The 25970-nt window shown below is 36.3% G+C and overlaps 3 protein-coding genes across 18 annotated transcripts in view; 1 reads left to right on the plus strand and 2 right to left on the minus strand.

Annotated features, from left to right (window-relative positions):
- Positions 1-25215, plus strand: part of LOC145788218 (uncharacterized) — a 624890-nt gene extending 599675 nt beyond the window's left edge. For 14 of the 15 annotated variants that reach the window (XM_082599934.1, XM_082599915.1, XM_082599914.1 and 11 more), the window contains 3 exons: positions 24339-24604; positions 24841-25023; positions 25112-25215. In XM_082599934.1, coding sequence (XP_082456060.1) covers positions 24339-24604; positions 24841-25023; positions 25112-25165 — 503 coding nt within the window. In that variant the 3' untranslated portion in view covers positions 25166-25215. The remainder of the gene's footprint in view (positions 1-24338; positions 24605-24840; positions 25024-25111) is intronic. The other variant, XM_082599931.1, reaches the window with a different exon arrangement.
- The window catches only part of LOC145788223 (uncharacterized), a 256918-nt gene that overhangs the window by 223739 nt on the left and 7209 nt on the right, over positions 1-25970 (minus strand). The window lies entirely within an intron of this gene.
- LOC145765593 (uncharacterized) lies at positions 448-12516 on the minus strand. The gene is made up of 6 exons (XM_082577428.1): positions 12486-12516; positions 11822-11978; positions 11186-11351; positions 2397-2567; positions 1217-1366; positions 448-489 (listed from the first exon to the last, which is right to left on the minus strand). The coding sequence occupies exons 1-6, from the start codon at positions 12514-12516 to the stop codon at positions 448-450; spliced, it is 717 nt and encodes a 238-aa protein (XP_082433554.1).

A 25970-nucleotide genomic window follows, 5' to 3' on the forward strand; every position in this document is an offset into this window, starting at 1 on the left:
AAACAAAGATTCGTCATGGTGAAAAGTCACCACAACCCGTCTCAGTGCGACCGTATGAATTTAGAAAAATAATAATTAATTAAATATTGTTAAATGCATTTGTACTATTTTTTTGCATAAAGTTTGATAAATGAAATGCAGGTTGAAATTCAAAAATTGTACAAAGTTCACTAATGAAACACAGTTTGAAGATTTAAATGCATTTATTACTTCACTGAAAGGTGGCCAAAGAGGTAATAAAAAATTAAAACTTGTACTCAAAAGTAGCTAACTGCTCTTGGCTGATGCTGAGCTGCGTCGGAGTCTGCCTCGCTTTCTGACCTAGTCTTATTCCGAAACGATCCCTGTTCCATATCTAGAAAGCTAAAACCTCAATTGCTAAGGTAACAGGGATCAGTTGTCAGTAGATGTTACAGAAAATATATTTCGCACTTATTTAGTGCATCGTCAGTTCTGATCTCCAGAACTGATCTCAGAACTGACGATGCACTGAATAAGTGCGAAATATATTTTCTGTAACATCTACTGACAACTGATCCCTGTTACCTTAGCAATTGAGGTTTTAGCTTTGTACTCAAAAGCATATAAAGAAGAAGACTCATAATTGTAACAGTTTGTGAGAAAAGTTAAAGCTACAAAAGCAAGCCAATTTTGATGCTACGAGTTTTTCCACAAATGATCCAAAAGGTCTGGTAGCACAGCTTTTAAAAAATGAGATAGGCTACGAGTTTAATTTTAATAACAATTTCATAATAACAAAAAACCTTTAGTAAATATTAAAGTTGTATTTCAAAACAATTAATTAAATTTCCGTCCTGAACAGGCTACTTGTTTAAATGATTTCAATTTCCACTTGTATGCCTACTAAGGCGATGTGAAAATCAAAAATCGAATTATCACACAGGGTGACTATTGCTATGTAGAGTATTTCTGTAAAATTTCACGCAAAAATATTCAGTAACCTTAAAAATGTAGTCATTGTTGTCCTTGGCATTTGTTGCCAGCACAGAGTTGCCAGGTACAAATTTTTTGAAGGAAAAACTTATTGTTTTCGCCGATTTACATTTGTTTTTTGACAGACATACTAACTGCAACTCAACCAATAGTAGCTTACACATCAACCAACCAACTTTATATGTGCTTGTAAAACGTGCACAAACGAATGAAGAATAAAGACAATGAACAAGAAACAGTGGTGAATATCAAAACAATATACTGCAGCCAATGAAAGAAAGTCAGATTTCGTGTCTGCTTTCGGCAAGACCCTACGCCAGGCAATTCTCTCCCGAATAAAACCATCCCGTCGTCGATGGCCAGCAACACTTCCACATGCGTTAGTGACTTCCCGAATGAGGCGCTCCACAGCCTGAGTATGGGCAGGAAAATGAGGGCATTCGAACTTTTTGTTTATCAAACCCTTTAGTTCATCCATGGTCAAGTGTGAAGTAAGGATAGACTCAGTAAGCGTGGCATAATCAATTAAAGAGCACAGTGAGTTGGCATCAAAATTTAATTTTGGTGGGGTAAAAGTGCGGACATGAAACATCACCAGAGTTACTGCATTTGCGAATATTTTCTAACATGTTTACAGCAAAAGATCGCAGAGCAGGATAATCACTGGATACCGGGGCATTGTCACATTCAGATGTACCAGGTGCAGCTGGTTCGAAAGGAGAGTCGTTTTCTTCATCAAATTGCTGCAGAAAACTGCTGTTTTTTCCAGTTCTCTTCCTCTATCACTTGTGACTTCTTTGCTGCAGCGAAGTTATCTACTCGCTGTTGTTTGAGGCTCTTGAAAAACAAGTTTTTTGTGTGAATGAGAAATGTAAAGAACACAAAATAATCCATGTAAATCAGTTCAGTTTATTTTTATTTCTGACTGTCACAACGAAAAACAATATATGCCAAACAAAACAAATAATCATAACAAATGATACTCTTTCGGACAAATGGCAGCAAAAATCAGTGATAGTCAAGAAAAATCTTCTCGACATAGCACGACTAGCTTTAGTGAAAGCACAAGCCTGCCTTTACAGACATAGAAATCAGAACATCTGAATCACTTTTCCGCGAGGAAATGCTTTAGGAAAAGGAAAAATCCTTAAACCACCTACTATCTAGAGTTGGTTGCACTACATCTGCAATGGTGAAGTGGGGTTGTAGAATTGGCAGTAACCCCATTCTCTTTCTCATACGGCTCCAATCAATAAATGTTGTTAGAAGAGCCACGTCAATGACAACAACTGACCAACCCCAGTACACAACATGGGACCTGGCTCTGCATGACCATGTTATCAAAGAATATACTCATACAAGCCTGTGATCAAACAAAAGTTTGGTACATGTCATAGAAAATTACTAGACAAAAAAATTTGAAAAGATATGTAAGAACTCACCTTTTTGTAAATTCTCTTCTGAAGCGGTTTCGTTGTTCTTTTGTCAAGAGGCCCAATTTGGTATAACGGTGCTTCTACTCCACGATAACGTTGGGAGAGTAAAAACTTTAATCCTGTTTTAGGAATGCGATCTTCATTTGAAAAGAGAATAGTTAGCCTTTTTCCTTCTTCCTGAAAAAACAATTGCTTATGAGTGCTCTAGCTCTGTGAACGTGCAATTAATTATTTCAACACATTAAGGTTTTGAAAAGTGTCTACTAGTTGGTTATTTTAACCTACGTGTACTGTTCATTCATGCAAGCTATATGTTAGTATTTTTAACAACTACCCTTTATCCATATGGAAATATACGAGTTGGTCTATGTTTTATGCCACCACCTTAATCAAAATGTGTCAGAGAAAAAGTAGTAAAGTACTTGAGTATCACCTTCATCAAAGCACAGAATGCAAGTACATATTGTAGTGTTGGTAATTCAATTCAATTTATTTTTCTTTGTCAGAATGCAAAAGAAATGATATTGTGAAAAAGAAATACAGTAACAAAACCAACAAAAGGAAAACGTGACAAAACCTTAATGGTTCAAGACGTGCATGAATGGATCTAATATTGCGGTATATGCATCGATAAATATAGTTAAGCACGGCCACCGAACCTGATACTTTAAAACAAGTAGATGAATTAGTTAAGAATCAGCAGTGGGAAGCTCCTTGGAGTGTCCAATGACAGAAGAGCTTTCCATGCTTCTTACTCGCTTTTTAAAATTTTTAGGTATGATTTAACAGTTAATAATGCTACTCACAACAAGGTCAGCTTTATGAATTAAAGATAATAGGCTATGTGAAGAGATTAATGTAATTAAAAAAAAAAAGGTAATCTATATAGCCTATATACTGTAGACAGAACTAAGAATTTAAGAGCTGAAAACTTAGTTGTCTGAGCCTTCCGTAATACTATGAACTTTAATAGTGTCATTCTCAAAGCTACATATCGAAAATGCAGAAATGTCAGAACCACAAATAGCAACTTGACCTGAATAAGCAGTTCTTATTCCAGAAGACCTGATAATTACAGACATTGCCTCCCACTTTACAAAATTTGGAAAACCTAGCCTAACCTAACTTTGAACCGAAGCTTGAATGATTATTTAACAACCAAGCATAAAATTATAGCAAACAGTTCGGCAGAACACAACTTCTCATCTGAATTCTGCAGCCTTATCAGCATCAGTGTTCTCATAAATGAAAAGAAAAAAGTCCCCAAAGCTACGTCTAAAAATCCCTAGATTACATCAAAATTCTCTAAATCATTATTACATTCAGTTTCACGTTCTGAAACGAAAAACAAGAGGCGGTTTAAACAACAACACTAGCTGAAACCTTTCTACATGACTTCGTTGTCAGTTGGATTTATAAGTCTCAAAGCAAAAAGCAGTATTTAAAATGTACAGTGATGCTTAACATTACAGGGATAGAGTGAAGATTTACCAATGTTCATCACATGCTAAAATAACATAAACTGTGCACGACTAACGACTTATTCATCACAGCTAATTTGACTAGCAATTAGTTCATGTGCATGATGTGCTTCAGCACCTGTAGCTGAACTCTTCACAGCCATTGCCAACTTAAACAATTTAGCTTGATCACTTAAAACCAGTTTGTCAGCTGATAAGCCAGCTGACTCCGGGACCCGGGTGACAATACGAAAGATGACAATACGAAAGCAACTTCATTTGCCAGGAGTGACGCTTAACAGGTTAAACCCAGTTTGTCAGCTGACTCCATACCGGTACGTTGTTGGGTGTGTAGTAAACCAACTAAACTTTCTCTCTTTAAACTGTTCCTGTAGTCAATTTTAATGTCCTTCAAGCTAATAAAACGTTGTTCTTTCTACAATTTTATATCATTGCGACCATCCTTGGTATCAGCATCATCAACGGAATGGACTTCCTCAAGGAAGTGTTCTAGCACCGTTACTGTATAACATATACACCAACGATCAGCCGATAGATCAACACACTAAGCGGTTTATATACGCCGATGATCTTTGCATAACACCACAAGAAAAGACCTTTGTTGCTATAGACAGGGCCTCCAAGAGCCCTGCCGGGCCCCGGTGCAGATGTTGTTGCCGGGCCCCCCCAGAACGACATGTCGCATGATATCTCACAAATCACAAGCAAAATTTGCGGTGCGTGTTAATCCACAAGGCCAATGCACACATGGTGTTCTGGACAGTGTTTCTATTTTTAAATCAGATCTGTTTAAAATATATTACAAAGAATAATTAGGTTTAACAATCCATTAATTCACAAAGAATGCAGTATTATAGTGGTGTTTACAACTTTAAATTCACAGATATAGGGTATAGCCTACCAGTTACACACAGAGATAGAAATGGCAATACTATCCGGCATGGCTGACATAGCATTGCATATGTGTGCACAGGGGCGCCAGAAGCGGGGGAAGGATGCCCCCCTGCCCTCAATTTTTCTTTGAATGGGAGGCAAAAGTGCCCTTTGAAGGTCATGTCAGCTACTGCACATTTTGCAATACTATAACAATTTCTGCTATTCGCTTTTAGCCTAATTATAATCTTTCATTTTTGCCTCAAAATAATATCCACCACACAAAATTCTGTATCACAGTAGGTTACATCATTATAACATAGCATGATGCCCTTCCATGTGATTGTTCTTTGTATACCGGACTCTTGTATTATTAACTTACTCGATAATGAGCTGATAGAATCATGGATGAACATTATCGCTATATTTTATCTTAAAACGTTTAAAAAAATTGGCCTTTCAGCCACAAAAGTGCCCTTTTTTCATAATCTTGCCCCCCCCCCCCAGTCAAAAATCGTTCCGGTGCCCCTGTGTGTGCAATGTGCATACAGTTTTACATTAATATACAATATATACTGTTTCTGACCTTGAAATCTGCAGACACTAGGGGAGCAAACTTAGGATGAATGGTAGAAATGACACTATCATGACATATCATATATACAAAGTTCTTTTCAAGATCAATAGGCTGTTGCTTCTTATTTTCACTCCTTTGGTTTTCTTTGCTTGTCTGAGTGAAACTGCATTTAAGCAGGATGGTGAGTCACTTTCTCTTCATTTCCACAACAAGTGATCAGTACCCAGAAGTTACCTATAGAATGTACCATTGTACCTACATCTATCACTAGGCTATATTATGTATCAAGACTTCACAGACATCCTGCTTAGTGCATACATACAGAATGCCTGTTTTGAGTCAATATTGACACTGTTCCTGAAATTCAAGAATAAGATTGGAATGGCCTGGCCAGAGAAGATGTAGGGTTTTTACCTTTACGAATAGCGAAGAAATAAACAGCAAAAACAAACGAAAACTTAAGAAATAAAAAAAAAAAAATTTATTGATATACTAAGCATATTTTTGAAAATCAGCACCTTTCTGCAGTGCTGGAAAAAGTAAGTTGCACTGCAATTAGGACACTTTGACTCTGTCTAGAGTTAAAAGTAACTGTACTTCAACAACAACAAAAACCTATGATTTTTTACTCAAACATCACACTTTCACTACCTAATCTTTTCACTTTTTTTTCGATTTCTGTTAGACTGTTATGACATTTAGCCCTGCTACAAGGTCAAAAATTATTTTCCAGCACTGCCTCCATGAAACTTGCTTGCATTCCAATATGTACAGTATAGCAAAATGATTCAACAAATCCTAAAATCTCAAAAATACTGTAGATACCCAAAAAAAAAACACTTGAACACTTTTGTACTGAAAAAGTGACAGTTAATGACCTCTTACTCAGAAATTCTAACAATATAATATTTCAATACTTTTTACTATTTTCTAAACTCATAAAATATCACACTAAACAACAGTACCAGTTCAATATGATTACACATACAAACTGTCACTGCTTGCTTAAGTGTCATAAATTGACAAGATGTCAGAAAAATGCATGGAATACCTTCTGCGTCATGACTGTAACCTAACCTGATCAATCAATTGGTTATTAAAACTTACACATCCAAATATTCACATTAAAGAACCCAGGCTTAAGACTGAAATTAAAACAGTGAAATAAACTGAAATATTCAATCACACTGCAATATTTGTGTTAAACATAAACAATGACAAGCATAAACAAATGAAATATTCACACCTTTCAAATACCTGGCAGACATTTCCACTACATTCAACTATGCAGGCCTTGCCGGAAGACTTGTTTGCTGGTCTCTGTCATGATTAAACTTAGACTTCCAACTAACTGATTAAACTTAGACAGGATTACAAACCAGTGACTGCACAGTGCACATCTAACTAGTACTGTACTGGTAATTGTATATACTGTAAGAATGTAGGCTACAGTAGTACAGATACACAATTACACATTTTTGAAGTTGTCTGAGGATACTTCTCTGGCAGATGGTGCTGACCTGTGACTCATTAACACTGCATGTTTAGCAGTAGTAGCCCTGAAGTGTTTACAATAGACAATGAAAATTTGCAAATGATTTAATTTGACCCGGTGTTGCATTTTTAACAAGCCAAAGGAGAAAGTTCAGTTGGACACGTTTGACCACCACAAAAACTGCAAATTCAAGGCAGCCTGCACACAATCAAATATGACATAAAACCCACACTCTGAAACAGGCCTATTCACATAAAGCCTATAATATGTACCGTGAAACCTTACAACTTTGCCCGGGTGGACAACTTTGCCCGAAATTTGTGACTTGTATATCCGACCACAATACGGTTTTCATGATTTATTGGTTTTGTTTAATGGATGATATTGTTAAATATGAATATTTTATTAATTGTTTCAGCAGAAAAAAATAACTTTTTAAGATTATTTTCATTAAGTTAATTCCAAAAGAAAATATAAGGGAAAAAAATGCAAAAACTATGTGTCGGAAATTTCACATGGGGGTCAAAGGTCATTTACCCATGCAGAGTGTTTTCCATATGCAAAGCTTCTATATTTATTCATGAGTATGTGCAAATGAGTTTTTATTAAATTCAAAGAAGTTTGATATTTTTTTGGGCATTTTAGTGGTTGTGACCCCTTATTTTGTACTTTGGGTACAACTTTGCCCACTCCTCATGATCACTCCAGCGAACACAAACTGCCTATTTCTTTCATATGACTTTTATAAAGTTTGTACCTAAGGTCATGAACTTGATTACAAGTCACTAAGAGACACATTGCTGTGATTGGTTAAAATAACATCATGAATATGAGGTGATACCTCATTCAGCTAAATCTCTAATTGCTAGCAGTTTTTAAATCAGCAGAAACAAGCTGGATTGATGGCTATGATTTTTTCTCTGTTGTTTAGTTATAATTTTTAGGATAAGCTTGCACACAGCTCTGGTTCCAGAGCTACAGCTTGCTCCATCACTAGTGCTGTCTACCAGGTTGACGTTCCAAATCACCACATTTTGGCACTATATGACATCTGACGACATTGTGCAGAAAAAATATGGGAATCTATATCAATGCCAACATGGAAACAACAGCAGCTCTTTCAAAACCAAACAAAGATGAATTAATGGTGTCTAATTGGGTAGTGGTGGAATTTAATATATATTGGTTCAACCTCCCGAAACACAACGGGTGACAATAGCAAATTGTATGCGGGCCAAATCAGTTTCCAATTCAGTTTATGAAGTCAAATTCTTAAGGCCCCCATACAATTTGTCTTGTGACAAGTACTCATGGCCCTTGAATGAGGATCAGACTTTTGTGGACTTTGATGCCATATCTCGCGTTCTTCCAGAACCAATCTTTGATCGACGAAACAATATTTTCTTTTCTGTGTAATTTGTCACAAACTGTAAAACATGTATTGTAATCGTTCTGCTGTTGGTATCCGAAAATTAATTTTTGTAACATCCACTGTTGCCACAGTAGAAAAATAACTTTCTGCCCAATTGGTAGGGACTTTATACAATTGGTTACCCTCGTGGTCGCGATTAGCCACACCAGGCTTAATGATCGAATATTGAAATCAACTTGTTTACGTATTGAATAGAAATTGCTAACATAAACAGTAAAGAAATATGAACAACTACTGAACGACAGTATCATCAATCATGCACCTTTGGTGCCAAGGAACAGACCGCAGACCACATCATCAATGACTGTACCATCTTCAAGCCACCTAACGGAGTGGAAGGTCTGCGCGTCATGGATGATGAAACTAAAGACTGGCTGCTATCTAGCAGCCTTCCAGTGTAGTCCGGGAACATCGTGAATCTGGGGTGGTAAAAGGATAGACCCTCGGCCCCAGAAGCTCAGACGACCACGACGACAGAAAGGTGCATGATTGATGATACTGTCGTTCAGTAGTTGTTCATATTTCTTTACTGTTTATGTTAGCAATTTCTATTCAATACGTAAACAAGTTGATTTCAATATTCGATCATTAAGCCTGGTGTGGCTAATCGCGACCATGAGGGTAACCAATTGTATAAAGTCCCTACCAATTGGGCAGAAAGTTATTTTTCTACTGTAAGTTATTTTTAAAAACACTGCTTGTGGGCAAAGTTGTATGACACCATGTTAAAATTGCTTGATCCACAACTAAATGTGTAAAATATAGCCAAAAAACTAGCTGTGGGCAAAGTTGCCACTTTGGGGACAACTTTGCCCAGCAAAATAAAACAAACAAAAAAATAATGAAAAAGATTACTTCTGATAATTTAAGTTGTTGCATGCTTTAGCACATGTCTTTGCAAACCAGATAAGCCATTGCAACAAGAATTACCTCTTTTACAACAAAATTTACAACAAATAATTGTCAGCTAACTCATGATATCTGGGCAAAGTTGTAAGGTTTCACGGTACGTTTTAGAGGAGCTTTTCTGGCCTTTCTACCAGCAAAATTTCTGATGGCTGTGTCAAAATCAATCGTTTTGGCTAGTTTTGATTCGATGCTTAGCCTGGCCAAATCAAACATGACCTTAGCACTGAAATTTAAACATTTTGTCGGGCCCCCTGAACTATAAAAATTCAGTACTTTCTAAAAAAAACGAAACTAATATAAAAAACAATATTTTTAATATTTATATTTTTTATAAAAAAATTTATTTATAAAAAACAATGTCCGGGCCCCCCTGAAGTCAAAAAATTGAAAATTCTGTAGTTTTAAACAAAGGGATATCCATGATTGGCTAATCGAAATATGAAACTAATATAAAAAACAATATTTTATGCAAAATCGACCTTAGTACGCAAATTTAAACATTTTGTCGGGACCTCCTGAACTAAAAAAAATTGAAAATTCTGTAGTTTTAAAAAAGGGCATACCCATGAGGGGGCCCAATCGAAACACGGAACTAATATAACAACAATATTTTATGCAAAATTGTTGAAATCAATCTTTTTAGCGCATGAATTTAGACATTTTGTCGGGCCCCTCTGAACTAAAAAATTGAAAATTCTGTAGTTTTAAAAAAGGGCACACCCATGAGTGGGCCCAATCGCAACACGAAACTAATATAACAACAATATTTTATGCAAAATTGTTGAAATCAACATTTTTAGCGCGTGAATTTAGACATTTTGTCGGGCCCCCCTGAACTCACCGGGCCCCGGTGCAATGCACCGGTTGTCCCCCCCTCTTGTGGGCATTGGCTATAGAACAAAACCTCACAAAGTGGCTCGAGGAGTTAACACAATATCACACCAACAATCACCTCAAAGCTAACCCTTCAAAGACACAAGTATGTTCTTTCCACCTAAAAAACAGAGCAGCTACAATGGACCCTCAAAATCTCTTGGTCGGGAGCAGAGCTGGAACATTGCCCTAACCCAGTCTACCTTGGAGTGACATTGGACCGTACTCTCAGCTACAAAACGCACATTGACAACACAAAGGCTAAGGATGACACCAGAAAAAATATCCTGAGGAAGCTTACCAACTCTGGGTGGGGCACTAATCCACAAACCCTCAGAATGACCGCATTGGCTTTGTGCTACTCCACAGCAGAATATGCATGCCCTGTTTGGAACAGGTCCTGTCACTCATCGAAGCTTAACTCGGTACTCAATCATTCTTGTCGTCTTATTACTGGGTGTCTGAAGCCCACAAATACCAACAAACTTTATCTGCTTGCTGGTATTGCACCACCACACATAAGAAGAGACGTTAACAGTCAAGCTGAAAGGCTAAAACAAACATGTGATGAAAAACATCCTCTATATGGAAAAACTGCTGCACAAACCCGGTTGAAATCAAGAAAAAGCTTCCTAACACACGTTCAGCCACTAACCTCAACCAAGGAAGAAGCAAGACTTAGGCAATGGAAAAAACAATTCGAAAATGACCCATTATACACTGAAATGAAGATCCCACAATCAGAGTCCCTCCCCCCAGGAGCAAACGCTCCTTGGGCAAAGTGGAAAACATTAAATCGACTCTGAACCGGTGTTGGACGTACTAAGTCTGCAATGGTAGAGAGGGGCTACGACACGGGCCCTGTTGCATGTATCTGTGGCACCAAGCCCCAAACAGCGGAACACCTTCTTGTTTGCCTTCGGCTTGCCACCCGGTTCAGTAGGTGGGACCTGTCAGTGTATAACTCAGTTGCGGAAGAATGTGTCAATTTGTGGTGTATCAACGAACTTTAGAAGACTTATGGATGGAATTTCAGCAGTCATGTCAACAATATATACAAAGAAATAAAATGTCATCTTTTAACAACGCCGTAATTTCAAATGGCATGGCTTGTTCTGTCTGTATTCGCTGATATATGTCTTCAATTGATCTCACCTGGTCTTTTTCTAAATATAATTTGCTCATTTTCTCTACATTTTTAGTATCTTGTTTGTGTCTGGCACTGGCAGAAGTAGTTTTGGATCGTTTGGGTGGTGGCTCACTGGACGTGTAAGTTGGACAGTTGGAAAATAATGTTAGCAATGCATCACTCCTTAGTTTTCTGTAAAAGTGACAATACAAAAGCTATGCATCTTTTTTAAGATTAGAGTTTCATGATAAACAACACATACCGGTACGGTACTCTATGAGTCAAAACATTCAATGGAAGGTCTCAATTTCATAGCCTAATCAATAAGCCTAGGGCTGCATATCATTGGTAGGCCCAACATGATTAACACTATACATACTTTTAACAGCCTACTAGGCCTATATGGAGAAAATAAGATATGAGGTAGCACAGCAACATAAATCTTAAAAGATAATTAACTAGAATTTATTTATTTGTTCGAATTTATTTGTGTTTTGAATAATTTTGTTTTGTTTTTTTCCTCTCTGTCGTCAACAAAACCAATAAACTGAACTGAACTAAGCTTTGGGTCTTGTGTACTTTAAGCCGTTCATGTTCAATGCGGACATCTTAAAGTACAAAAGACCATTAGCTTTTATCTGTATATACAATCTGAGGCTCACTTTCTTTTGAGATCTGAAGTTCCTTTCTTCTTAATTCGACTTGCATTAGAATCTTCCGATAAATTCACAAAGCAATCATCAGTAAAATGCAAAGAACACACCTTCGAACTTTTGCTTGAAACAAAATCTTTTCGAGAGAATTTACAGACCCATTTTTCTCACAGTTCATGATTTTGAAAAGGAAAACTGTGCATTGACACACATTTTGGTGTTTTATGCCTAACATAGCCACTTTTACAGCCATAAGCAGAGCAACGTCCCATAATTTGAAATTTGTACCAAGCTACACAACCTGCAACCATGCAACAATTCATCAGGAGTCTTTATTTGTAAATTGAATGACCAAATTAGTCTAACATGTAACTGCTGTGATAAGACAGCTGAATTGGAAACATCACTTTCTAACTGATTTCAAAACTGTATGCTTTAGTTTTGCGAAAATTACAAAATACCATAGCTAACTGCTTACTACTATTATGTAGCCTAGGCTATTTCCAAAACTTGACTTCTTGCAAACTTGCATGCCTTACTGCTGTGCTGTTATCAATGTCACTCAATGCAAGCCTTCTTGTATTCACTGTCAACAATCAAAAACGTGGTATTTCTTGATAATGTTTTATGCTTTGTAAAGTTGTACATAGGCTACTTTTGTACTGAGCAGTACCATAGGTTCCATTCTCACAAAGCTTTCCCATAGCTACTGCTGTGCTAACATCACAGTCACGCACACAAAACATTAAAAAGGAAGCCTACCTTTCTGCAAAGCACACAATTTCCTTCAAAGTTTAAAACTGAACTATATATTATTTTTCATAAGAAAACTTCAATGAACTGAATACTCTGTCTTCTGTCTAGTTTTTGAAAAACTGATTTGAAAAAGCGCAATTCCTTTGGGTCCTCTGTGGTATGGTCAGTTGGTCACGTGATGAATACGTCACCTGTGTCCAGTACAGGTAGTCTAGAAGTACATGTACTGTTGCTACATTTGCCAAAAACTTGAAAGTTGTACATACAAATAAACTTTCATTCCTTTTGTAAGCAAACAAGACAAAACTGCTAAAATCCCCAAAAAATCCCTAAATCATCAAATTCCCTAAACTTGTCCCTAAAAGTGGTCAAAACTCCAGATTTAGGGACAAATTCCCGTGAAATGAGAGCACTGATCAGCATCAAGCTATAAATCTCTAGTCTCAGGAGCAATGTTGTCACTCTATTGTCATGGAAATGTACTAGATTTGACTAAAAAAAAACACTAGATTTACAAAAAAAACACTAGTATCATAAATACATGATCATTTAGGCCTACATGCATAATGTACAAAAATGACAGCCAATGGCGTTAGTGAGTGTTAAAAGTCCTTAAAATTTCAAAATAGAAATGAATTTCCTTGAAAGTGAGAGCCCTGAAGTCATAGCCATAGGACTAGGAGAGTAAATCATTTTCGGGGTAGGAAAAAAATTTGCCCAAATTTGGCCTTTGCAAATTTATTGTCAAAAACACAATATTACTCACAGTCTCTGAGGTAGTGTAGTCTTAAGAATTCCACACTCATCAAATGTAAACCGACGAAATGTAAGCCTATCATAAGGTAGGATACGCTACCTACTTTAGTCTACTTTGAACACTTTTCACAGTCATTTGTGTGCATTTTTTAGGTATTTATGCTAAATATATCAAATTTGCTCATCATTGGGTGTGACCAGACAAAAAACTCGCTGTCCTCTTTGAAAATCACTACAAACACATTGATGCAACCAAACAAAAATAGGTGGGGCTACTTTGAAAACTGTCCAAACTTATTCACACCAACATAGCACTAAAAAAACACTAGATAGCAAAATAAAACACTAGAACACTAGATGCAACCCAAAAACACTAGATCTAGTGGAAAAACACTAGGAGTGGCACCACTGCTCAGGAGTCAGGCTCTCAACAGCTGACAGCAATCGTTCGCGCGCGTGTGTGCGACACACAACGCGTTTCCCTAACGAGCCATTCAGGGCGCGCTATCTGGATCACGTGGATTGATGCGTTGTGATAGTATTTCTTGAGGAATCACCTTGCAAGAATTAGAAAATACTGACCTTAAAATGCTTACATGTTTACGGATACTGGATTTTATTGCATAAAACTTCACAAAAACACTTTGCACAACAGTAGGCTAGTCACCCTGTGTGATAATTTGATATTGTCCATTCAAGTTTCACATCGCCTTAAATTGCCTACACCTGCTTCTTGTCTTCTGTTTCTTTTCCACACCCAAATTGTACTTTCTTTGAAAATTCTAGATCGATTTTGAAATTTTTTCCATCAGAGTAAGCACAAACAAATATTTTTTTTCAATTTTACTAAACTTGACGTGTCCTCAAGTCTAGACTTTTTTTATAAGACAATTTTTTAGTTTCGGATCTAAAGAGCGAAACTTAGCCTATAAGCTGTCGATTTTAAAACAACGCAAGAATGCCATCTTTTATAAGTCCGATACAAGAGAGAGCAACTCATTCGCAAATTGTCTTACTTACTGGAATAGATAAAATAATGGTAACTAACTTGTAAAGATGCCAATAATAGTTTTTTCCAATTAAAATTTTCATCTCGATTCAGCTTGTGCACTGTGCAGAGCCACTATATACATAGTCTGGAAAGTCATGTTTTGAGGTTGTTGTTTACAGCGCCACCTAGGAGAGCTATGGTTAAATCACAGAATCTGCTTGGAAGGTATGCAAATACAGGCATATTGTCTACTATCAACAGTGAAACTGTTGATGATATTGTGGTTGCAGACTTGTTTTAAACTATTGTAGAATGTTTAGGATGTTAGTTACAGTTATTATCCAGAAAAATTCGTTTGGTCTACTTTTCTGAGGCTTAGTTTAGCATGACTACAAGTAGTTAAAAGATGATGTGACTTCAAATTACTAAGGAATTGATTAGTTTATAGTTTGAAGTAGTGGTCTTTAAAGTTCATAAGTTTCAATGTATCAAGTGTATACAGCAGCTTACTAATGGAAGGGTTTAATTAGTAAATATTTGTGGATAATATTATTATTACAATTTATTTGCATCACACCAATAAGTCCATATTAATTACCATACATGCAAAAAGACAAAAAAAAATACAAGAATAATCACAATATAATAACCCGGTTAACAGATAATGCTGTTGCGGAGAATTGTTAACCAGTAAGCTTTAGGTTTAGATAGTAATAACTATATTTGGTTGAATAGTATTTTGCATGTAAAGAAGTCAAGCTCAACATACCTTATCGAAAAATATAAGATGTTCTTCACTCATGTCTTGAAGAGCTTCCAAGCATTGTGACAACATTTTAATGACTTTTAAGAATTGTATAATTGTAAACCTTTTTGTACACTTATTGCTGCATTGTAAGAAATATATATATATTATATACTGTATTTATGAACATTCTCTATTTGTATTAAGCATATAAATTGTTTTCAAAATCAGGAATGACAGGCCCACAAGTAACATGCTAAAATGTAACATATCTGAAATATTCAAATTGTCAAAATCAACAACTTGGCAGTTCATTTTAAATATGTGAATTAGTTAAGAAACTGGGATGCAACCTAATGCCAAGTTGTTGATTTTGACACGTTATGATAGCCTATAGGTATTTTGTAACATGTCAAGCAGATCACAAGCAATTAGTAACGGTAGCCACTTCAACAAGAAAAACTTCAGCCATGCCACTGAAACCTCAAGCAGTCATAAGCTAGCCTATGTTTTCTGTGATGTGAAAAAGGGCGAAAAGAAGATGATACAAAGCAAAGTAGTGGTTAACCGGTTACTGCATTAAACCAGTGTTTGCTAGTAGTCTCAAAGTAGACTGATGACCTACAAAAAAATGGCATGCTAATAAAAAATTACAACACAAAGGAAATAAACAAAACATAACCTTTGTCAGCATAACTGCCTTAACTGGTCCATTCAATCAAATTTCCAGTCTGTAGCCTACATAACCAATTATGCTATGTCGCAAACCAGGTTCCCCAAATATGGAACAAGTTACGGTAGGTACCGTATCTGATTCTGCTGTATCTTCCTTCAGCCTAACTAGTTTTAAGTTAAATCTCAGGACTTTTAATATTTATGACATTGTTGCTTTAAATTACTGAACCTACATACTTACCGGTACTCAAATTTGTCTTGCTAATGCTCTTTGTTTATACATTATTTTTGGGAGCGGCTATTTTGAGTATCACAGATTGAAACCTATCACCGTTTTGTTGTATCACATAATAAAACAACTTTATAGACCTTTTTAAAATAACTGTCAACTGAATTAATCGATCAAACAATGTTTTTGGAAATGATGCTGGCTAAGTAGCATCTGCCAATTACGGTACTAATTTCAAGCCTACTTCAGCTTAAAGCTTTCACAAATATTTAGTAATTAATCCCTTCAATTAGTAAGCTGATGTATATACTTGGTACATTGAAACTTATGAACTTTAAAGACCACTACTTCAAACTATAAACTAATCAATTCCTTAGTAATTTGAAAACTCACATCATCTTTTAACTACTTGTAGTCATGCTAAACTAAGCCTCAGAAAAGTAGACCAAACGAATTTTTCTGGATAATAACTGTAACTAACATCCTAAACATTCTACAATAGTTTAAAACAAGTCTGCAACCACAATATCATGCACAGTTTCGCCGTTGATAGTAGACAATATGCCTGTATTTGCATACCTTCCAAGCAGATTCTGTGATTTAACCATAGCTCTCCTAGGTGGCGCTGTAAACAACAACCTCAGGCAGATTTGCCATTGACTTTCCAGACTATGTATATAGTGACTCTGCACTGTGACATGGGTTGGTCTCGCAACTTCTCTCCATTCACTGTTGCAGACTTAGGAAATTTGGAAGTTAGATTTACAGATAGCTGAAGCATGTCGAGAAAAAGGGCGTCGAAATTTCAGGCGCTGGAGCCTTTGGGAGTGCGAGTTTAGGACAATCTGGTTGAAGAGGTGATCATCCCTTGACATAGCTTGTAGGACCAGACTGCGTACGTGATTTTCCCTATGAAGTCTACATGAAGCGATGCCTGATAGTACCGGTAGAAAGTCAGTGGGAGTTGGAAGCAGGCAACCAGTGATTATTCTCATGGTGGTTTTAATTTTGCAAATGTGTACGCTGCGGCACCAAGCAGGAAAGCATATTCGGAGATGCTGTAAACAAGTGCAAGAGCACTTGTACGGAATGTGGATGTACCAGCACCCCAGGATATTTCGGTAGGCATCTCAGCAAATTAGTGCGTGCTGATAGGTTAGCATGGAGGGCTTGAGCATGGTGTTTGTAGGTTAATTGTCGGTCGAGCTTCATTCCTAGGTAGGTGAGGCAAGGGTTATGTTACGGCTTACTGAACTGGGAGAACGTTAAATTTTTTTTCTTAGAAACGTAATATTCAATATTTATGACTTGAAATTTAAAAAAACGTTTAATTTAAACAAACCTCAATAAAGCATCGAAACAATAAATTTTCTAACACTAGTTGCTACTTAAATGTGTGAGTAAATATTATTTTTTCTGGGCAACACTACGCAGAAATCCTGCGCAAAGCTGCAGACGACAATTTTTGTTGATTGCTAACAGAGTTGCCAACATTGCAATCTATTCCTAAGCTTAATCTTACCTTTTTATAATATGTGCGTATTGTAGAAACTTACAAACTAATAGTTAATTTTGAATTCTTTTCAATAAAGGTTGAAATTATTGAGTGTTTTTTTTCAACTGGTTTAGCTTTACAAATTTATTCTTTTGGTTGTCGGTTTAATTTATTTGTCCAGTTTAATTATGTTTGGCAACACCGCACAAAAACTCCCGCCCAAATCTGCAGGCGACAGCCATTTTGTTTTCAGTCGTTGAAGAGAAAGCATCAGCTTTGATTCAGTTGCAGCAAGAAATAGTTGGTTCAGCTTTCAATTCTGTGATCATTCTGCTTGGTTTCAACAGGCAAATACTTTAAAGTTTGTTTCTGTCCGTGTCTTCTGAGTTTGAAGAAAGCATCAGCTTCGATTGAGCTGCAGCAAGAAATGGCTGATTGGAAAATTTTCATGATCAAGTTCTGAAGTTGCTTCGAAGATTTATCGACAAAGAAATTAAAGTTTATTTTAATTTGCAAGCTCTGGTTAGTTTAATGTTTTAACAAAAGTTTAGTTTCCACCTGCAAAGCTAGCCTAAGTATTTTGTCCTAATTTGATAAAACTTCGAAGCCGTTGAAGACAAAACTTGTGATTTAGTGACCAACTAACAAAAGTCGGTGCTGGTTTAGGATCGGCCGCCTTGGTTAGTGACGTCACAAAAATGTGTGACGTCATGCAAAAAACGCAACTACTTGTAGGAAGGGTGCAAAAACGCGGAAAAGAAGTAAAAGCGGAAAGCCTATTGATTTTTAAATATTTGTAGGCATTATTATTGATCTAGCGCTAGTACCGATTCTCAGCAATTGAATTTTTACAATAAAAATACTTGCTTTATTAATGTAACAACTTTCACGTTTATATGTTATCTACAAAACGAGCAATCGTGGTTCAGTATAAGCCGCCCACAGTTTGCTGTGATCGATGAATACTGCCTCCACCAAATATGCTGTAGCTTTCTCATTTCTGCTTGGATTCTAACAATTTTACTATCGTTGGATGGCATTATGATTGATCTACTCGAATGGATTAATTGCCAGTCTAAAGTAGGCATTACATTTATGTAGCGCTAACTTAAACTTTACTATTTTGTACCAATTCTCAGCAATTCATTTTTTACAATAAAAATACCAAACCAACACAAATTAAAAGAGTATGTCTTGGTTTATTTATATGTTAACTTTCACATTTATATCTAATCCACAAAACGAGCAATCGTTGTTCAAATGTAACTGCTCGACGAAGCTTTTTTCCAATGCATTTTTCAAGGCGATTCGATCGTGGTTCAGTATAAGCCGCTCACAGTTTCATGTGATCGATCAATACTGCCTCCACCAAATATGCTGTAGCTTTCTCATTTCTGCTCGGATTTTGACAATATTACTATCGTTGGAAAGCATGATGCCTCACCTACCCGAATGGATTAATTGCCAATCTAAAGTAGGCACTATACCGTATTTATGTAGCGCTAACTTAAACTTTACTATTTTGTAACAATTCTCAGCAATTCATTTTTTACAATAAAAATACCAAACCAACACAAATTAAAAGAGTATGTCTTGGTTTATTCACCTAACAACTTTCACGTTTATATGTTATCTAAAAAACGAGAAATCGTTGTTCAAACGTAACCGCTCGACGAAGCTTTTTTCCAATGCATTTTTCAAGGCGATTCGATCGTGGTTCAGTATAAGCCGCCCACAGTTTCACGTGATCGATGAATACTGCCTCCACCAAATATGCTGTAGCTTTCTCATTTCTGCTCGGATTCTAACAATTTTACTATCGTTGGATGGCATTATGCTTCATCTACTCGAATAAATTAATTGCCAATCTAAAATAGGCATTACATTTATGTAGCGCTAACTTAAACTTTACTATTTTGTACCAATTCTCAGCAATTCATTTTTTACAATAAAAATACCAAACCAACACAAATTAAAAGAGTATGTCTTGGTTTATTCATATGTTAACTTTCACATTTATATCTAATCCTCAAAACGAGCAATCGTTGTTCAAACGTAACCGCTCGACGAAGCTTTTTTCCAATGCATTTTTCAAGGCGATTCGATCGTGGTTCAGTATAAGCCGCCCACAGTTTCACGTGATCGATGAATACTGCCTCCACCAAATATGCTGTAGCTTTCTCATTTCTGCTCGGATTCTAACAATTTTTCTATCGTTGGATGGCATTATGTTTCATCTACCCGAATGGATTAATTGCCAGTCTAAAGTATGCATTATATTTATGTAGCGCTAACTTAAACTTTACTATTTTGTACCAATTCTCAGCAATTCATTTTTTACAATAAAAATACCAAATTAACACAAATTAAAAGAGTATGTCTTGCTTTAATCACCTAACAACTTTCGCGTTTATATGTTATCTAAAAAACGAGAAATCGTTGTTCAAACGTAACCGCTCGACGAAGCTTTTTACCAAAACAATGCAAACACAAAGCGATCAGTTGCGAGTGTTCATTACAAGCCGCCCACAGTTTGATGCGATCGGTGATAGTGCCTCCACCAAATATGCTGTAGCTTTCTCATTTCTGCTCGGATTTTAACAATTTTCCTATCGTTGGATGGCATTATGCTTCATCTACCCGAATGGATTAATTGCCAATCTAAAGTAGGCACTATATTTATGTAGCGCTAACTTAAACTTTACTATTTTGTACCAATTCTCAGCAATTCATTTTTTACAATAAAAATACCAAACCAACACAAATTAAAAGAGTATGTCTTGGTTTATTCATATGTTAACTTTCACATTTATATCTAATCCACAAAACGAGAAATCGTTGTTCAAACGTAGCCGCTCGATGAAGCTTTTTTGACAATTTTACTGACGTTGGAAAGCACGATACTGCATCTACCCGAATCAATTGGTTGCATGTCCATTGTCCAAGGCAGTAGCGTATTTAGGGGGGAGGATAAAGGGCGATGGCCTCCCCCTAATGATCAGGTAAAAAAATAAAATACAAATTTTGCAAAAAAAAAAGTTGTAGCGCAATAATTGCTTGGATGATTCATCCTAGCGCGGGGGGCGGGGTATACTTTTTGCAATGTAATTTATCAACAGTTTTTCTTCCTTTTCTTGACAATTGCATGGCACAAATTCACGATAGATTCAATGAGCACTGCTCAGCTTTTAAAGTCAGCACATTTCTGCCTTCATTGATTCATGAAGATGAGGACTGCACGATCGACGAGATTTTTGACTTCTACCATGGAATGCTGGATGTTGAACCAAGCAATTGCTTTGCAGCTACTATTGAATTGCGAAGATGGAGAGCGAATTGGCTTGCAGTTTCTGTGGATAAACGACCTGCGACTCTTGTGGATGCGTATCAAGCGGCTGAACAACTCGGCACTTATCCGATTATCCATAAATTATTACTTCGAATCTTTGCTACGCTTCCAGTTACAACTGCCTCCAATGAGCGATGTTTCAGTTCACTAAAGTACCTGAAAAATTATTACCGCACGACCATGACCGAGCCACGTTTGGATGGTCTAGCTCAGATGTATTTAAATAAGGATATTGCACTCGAGCATGATGCAGTCATTGATATATTTGCCAAGCACAGCCATCGCATTAAACTGTAAATTGTCATTGCGAATCGCAGAGAATGTGAAAGTTAACATATGAATAAACCAAGACATACTCTTTTAATTTGTGTTGGTTTGGTATTTTTATTGTGAAAAATGAATTGCTGAGAATTGGTACAAAATAGTAAAGTTTAAGTTAGCGCTAGATCAATGCAATGCCTACTTTAAACTTGCAACCAATTAATTTGGATAGATGCAGTATCGTGCTTTCCAACGATGGTAAAATTTCTTTAATCCGAGCAGAAATGAGAAAGCTACAGCACATTTGGTGGAGGCAGTATTCACCGATCACAGCAAACTGTGGGCGGCTTGTAATGAACACTGGAAACTGATCGCTTTGTGTTTGCATTGTTTTGGTAAAAAGCTTCGTCGAGCGGTTACGTTTGAACAACGATTGCTCGTTTTGTGGATTAGATATAAATGTGAAAGTTAACATTTGAATAAACCAAGACATACTCTTTTATTTTGTGTTAGTTTAGTATTTTTATTGTAATAAATGAATTGCTGAGAATTGGTACAAAATAGTAAAGTTTAAGTTAGCGCTACATAAATGTAATGCCTACTTTAGATTGGCAATTAATCCATTCGAGTAGATGAAGCATAATGCCATGCAACGATAGTAAAATTGTTAGAATCCGAGCAGAAATGAGAAAGCTACAGCATATTTGGTGGAGGCAGTATTCATCGATCACAGCAAACTGTGGGCGGCTTATACTGAACCACGATCGAATCGCCTTGAAAAATGCATTGGAAAAAAGCTTCGTCGAGCGGTTACGTTTGAACAACGATTTCTCGTTTTGTGGATAACATATAAACGTGAAAGTTGTTAGGTTAATAAAACAAGACATACTCTTTTAATTTGTGTTGGTTTGGTATTTTTATTGTAAAAATTGAATTGCTGAGAATTGTTACAAAATAGTAAAGTTTAAGTTAGCGCTACATAAATATAGTGCCTACTTTAGATTGGCAATTAATCCATTCGGGTAGATGAAGCATAATGCCATCCAACGATAGTAAAATTGTTAAAACCCGAGCAGAAATGAGAAAGCTACAGCATATTTGGTGGAGGCACTATTCACCGATCGCATCAAACTGTGGGCGGCTTGTAATGAACACTCGAAACTGATCGCTTTGTGTTTGCATTGTTTTGGTAAAAAGCTTCGTCGAGCGGTTACGTTTGAACAACGATTGCTTGTTTTGTGGATTAGATATAAATGTGAAAGTTAACATATGAATAAACCAAGACATACTCTTTTAATTTGTGTTGGTTTGGTATTTTTATTGTAATAAATGAATTGCTGAGAATTGGTACAAAATAGTAAAGTTTAAACCATCAGTTAATGGCTCCAGTGTGTATTTGTGAATTAGAATTAACTGATTCGTATAGATGAAGCATAATGCCATCCAACGATAGTAAAATTGTTAGAATCCGAGCAGAAATGAGAAAGCTACAGCATATTTGGTGGAGGCACTATTCACCGATCACATCAAACTGTGGGCGGCTTATACTGGACCACGATCGAATCGCCTTGAAAAATGCATTGGAAAAAAGCTTCGTCGAGCGGTTACGTTTGAACAACGATTGCTCGTTTTGAGGATTAGATATAAATGTGAAAGTTAACATATGAATAAACCAAGACATACTCTTTTAATTTGTGTTGGTTTGGTATTTTTATTGTAAAAAATGAATTGCTGAGAATTGGTACAAAATAGTAAAGTTTAAGTTAGCGCTAGATCAATATAATGCCTACTTTAAACTTGCAATTAATGAATTCGGATAGATGCAGTATCGTGCTTTCCAACGATGGTAAAATTTCTCAAATCCGAGCAGAAATGAGAAAGCTACAGCACATTTGGTGGAGGCAGTATTCATCGATCACAGCAAACTGTGGGCGGCTTGTAATGAACACTGGAAACTGATCGCTTTGTGTTTGCATTGTTTTGGTAAAAAGCTTCTTCGAGCAGTTACGTTTGAACAACGATTGCTCGTTTTGTGGATTAGATATAAATGTGAAAGTTAACATTTGACTAAAGCAAGACATAGCCTACTCTTTTAATTTGTGTTGGTTTGGTATTTTTATTGTAAAAAATGAATTGCTGAGAATTGGTACAAAATAGTAAAGTTTAAGTTAGCGCTACATAAATGTAATGCCTACTTTAGATTGGCAATTAATCCATTCGAGTAGATGAAGCATAATGCCACCCAACGATAGTAAAATTGTTAGAATCCGAGCAGAAATGAGAAAGCTACAGCATATTTGGTGGAGGCAGTATTCATAGATCACGTGAAACTGTGGGCGGCTTATACTGAACCACGATCGAATCGCCTTGAAAAATGCAATGGAAAAAAGCTTCGTCGAGCGGTTACGTTTAAACAACGATTTCTCGTTTTGTAGATAACATATAAACGTGAAAGTTGTTAGGTTAATAAAACAAGACATACTCTTTTAATTTGTGTTGGTTTGGTATTTTTATTGTAAAAATTGAATTGCTGAGAATTGTTACAAAATAGTAAAGTTTAAGTTAGCGCTACATAAATATAGTGCCTACTTTAGATTGGCAATTAATCCATTCGGGTAGATGAAGCATAATGCCATCCAACGATAGTAAAATTGTTAAAATCCGAGCAGAAATGCGAAAGCTACAGCATATTTGGTGGAGGCAGTATTCATCGATCACAGCAAACTGTGGGCGGCTTATACTGAACCACGATTGCTCGTTTTGTAGATAACATATAAACGTGAAAGTTGTTACGTTAATAAAGCAAGTATTTTTATTGTAAAAATGAATTGCTGAGAATTGGTACAAAATAGTAACAGTTTAAGTTAGCGCTAGATCAATAATAATGCCTACAAATATTTAAAAATCAATTGGCATTCCGCTTTTACTTCTATTCCGCGTTTTTGCACCCTTCCTACAAGTAGTTGCGTTTTTTTGCATGACGTCACAGATTTTTGTGACGTCACTAACCAAGGCGGCCGATCCTAAACCAGCACCCAAAAGTCTACTCAAGTTATTTTCAAATTAGACTTTGACTCAAATCTGAAAGTTTTGTTCAAAATAATTTGTTTATATTTTTGTTTGCGATATAAATGAATTAATGTTTTGTTCTTTAGTAAACAACTTGTGTTCAATGTTTGATTATTTTATGGTTAGAACCAAACTGTGGTTTTAAATGACAACCTGGTTAGCCGAGCTAATATTGATTGATATTATTCCTGCATTGTTAGATCACTATGATGGTCGCTCCATCATCGCCATCACAAAGATTCTGCGGGAAGGCAACGACTTGGAAGTGACAATCACAGCAGGAAGTCATTTTGTTGGAGGGAGGATACGGATGGATGACTCCGACACTCAGAATGACATCCATGCAGTGACGTCATTCATCAAATCGATGCCGACGCGACTTCGATTCCTTGCTCTGTCCGGCTGCGAAATGAATTCCAATGAATTCCTTCCATGGAAGGAGGCGATCAAATCGATGCGTGGATCCGTGAGTCATGTTTAACTTTTATAACCAACACATTGATTCATGGTCAGACGTTGATTCAACGTCGCATTACGTTGTTTTAACGTCTCAGTTTCAACAAGTTTCACAAAGTAAGTTCCAGTTTCCAATTTTAATCATTTTCTAACAATTCTTGTAAACATAAAATAAATAAACAAAAAGTCACAACATAAATAAATTGTTTATGTTTAATTGTTGCGTCATAATTAATTTGTGTTTAGATTGTTCGGATGGATCTCTATGGCAACCTCCTATCTATCGATGACGTCATCGAGGTGTTGCACAAGGTTGAGGAGAAAGTTGTGATGTTGCAATCCCTCGATGATGGAGATGGGAGGGTGAGATCTCCGAACATGGAGGAAATATCCAAGCTACAAGAAGCATTGGATCGGACGGACAATAAAGTGAGAGTTGTTTACGTTGTATCAACGTTATAACAATTAATTGTGTCAACATTAAATCAACGTCAATTATTCGCTTTGTCTTTTACAGAAGTTGGAGATCCATGTTGGCTTCGATCGTCCCCTCACGCACAAGGATTGTTGATGTTTTTATTTATTTGTTGATGTTTACAATAAAATTATGTCATCCAGTGATTTTGTTTGGTTGAGTTAAAAATACAACAAACTGTTTGTTTACATCAGGTGACGTAACATCAACAAAAATGTTTATAATATTATCAAACCAAGGTTTGTTTATGTTCTTCAACTTGAGGTCGATAAACATCAACAAAAGTAAGTTTGTTTATTTAACTTATTAATTTTTATGAAAGAATTTCAATAAAGAATTCAAATTATTAACAAAAGTATTATTAATTTATTAATTTTTATGAAGTAATTCAAATTAAGTTTATTGTTAACAGTGTTGCCAGAGTAATTTTTTTAAACTTTGATAAGTCGTATTTAAAAGTAGCCATCGAGATGAGGGACATTGTAGGTGACCTCGAATCAGTTTATTGGTTAAGAGTGTTGCCAGATATTTTTTTAAATTTAGTGACTTGTAACCGGTACTTGTAAATTAAGCAAATAGGGTTATTCTTCTTAAATGTGTAACAAAAAAAAAATGATAAGTTTCTGGGCAGCCGATTTGTAGCAAGAATTGACAGCGATAGACACGTGTTTCGCCCATGAGGCTGGGCTTATCAGTATCGCACCGTAAAAGAAAAATGATTGAATCACAATTTCTGCAACAAAACACGCATCGTAGGACTAAACTCGCTACCAGAACTAACCTACTTGTAGCTCGCTAGGCTGGCTATAAAGTGAAACAACGCACAGTTTTGCCTCGCCAAGTATGCGTAACAAAAAGAACAACTAAGTTAGTAATTAAACGAATGCACAATAGCTGAAGG

Source organism: Aplidium turbinatum, chromosome 2, assembly GCF_918807975.1.
Source record: "Aplidium turbinatum chromosome 2, kaAplTurb1.1, whole genome shotgun sequence".
Lineage (NCBI taxonomy): Eukaryota > Metazoa > Chordata > Ascidiacea > Aplousobranchia > Polyclinidae > Aplidium > Aplidium turbinatum.

Bases quoted from the DNA above. Each gene is read 5' to 3' on its own strand.
- LOC145765593 (XM_082577428.1), bottom strand. From the start codon at position 12,516: ATGGGAAAGCTTTGTGAGAATGGAACCTATG. The intron at 1,367-2,396 runs GTGAGTTCTTAC...GCCCATACTCAG, and splicing joins AGAAGAGAATTTACAAAAAG to GCTGTGGAGCGCCTCATTCG. The intron at 490-1,216 runs GTATATTGTTTT...GCACTTATTCAG, and splicing joins ACTTTCTTTCATTGGCTGCA to TGCATCGTCAGTTCTGAGAT.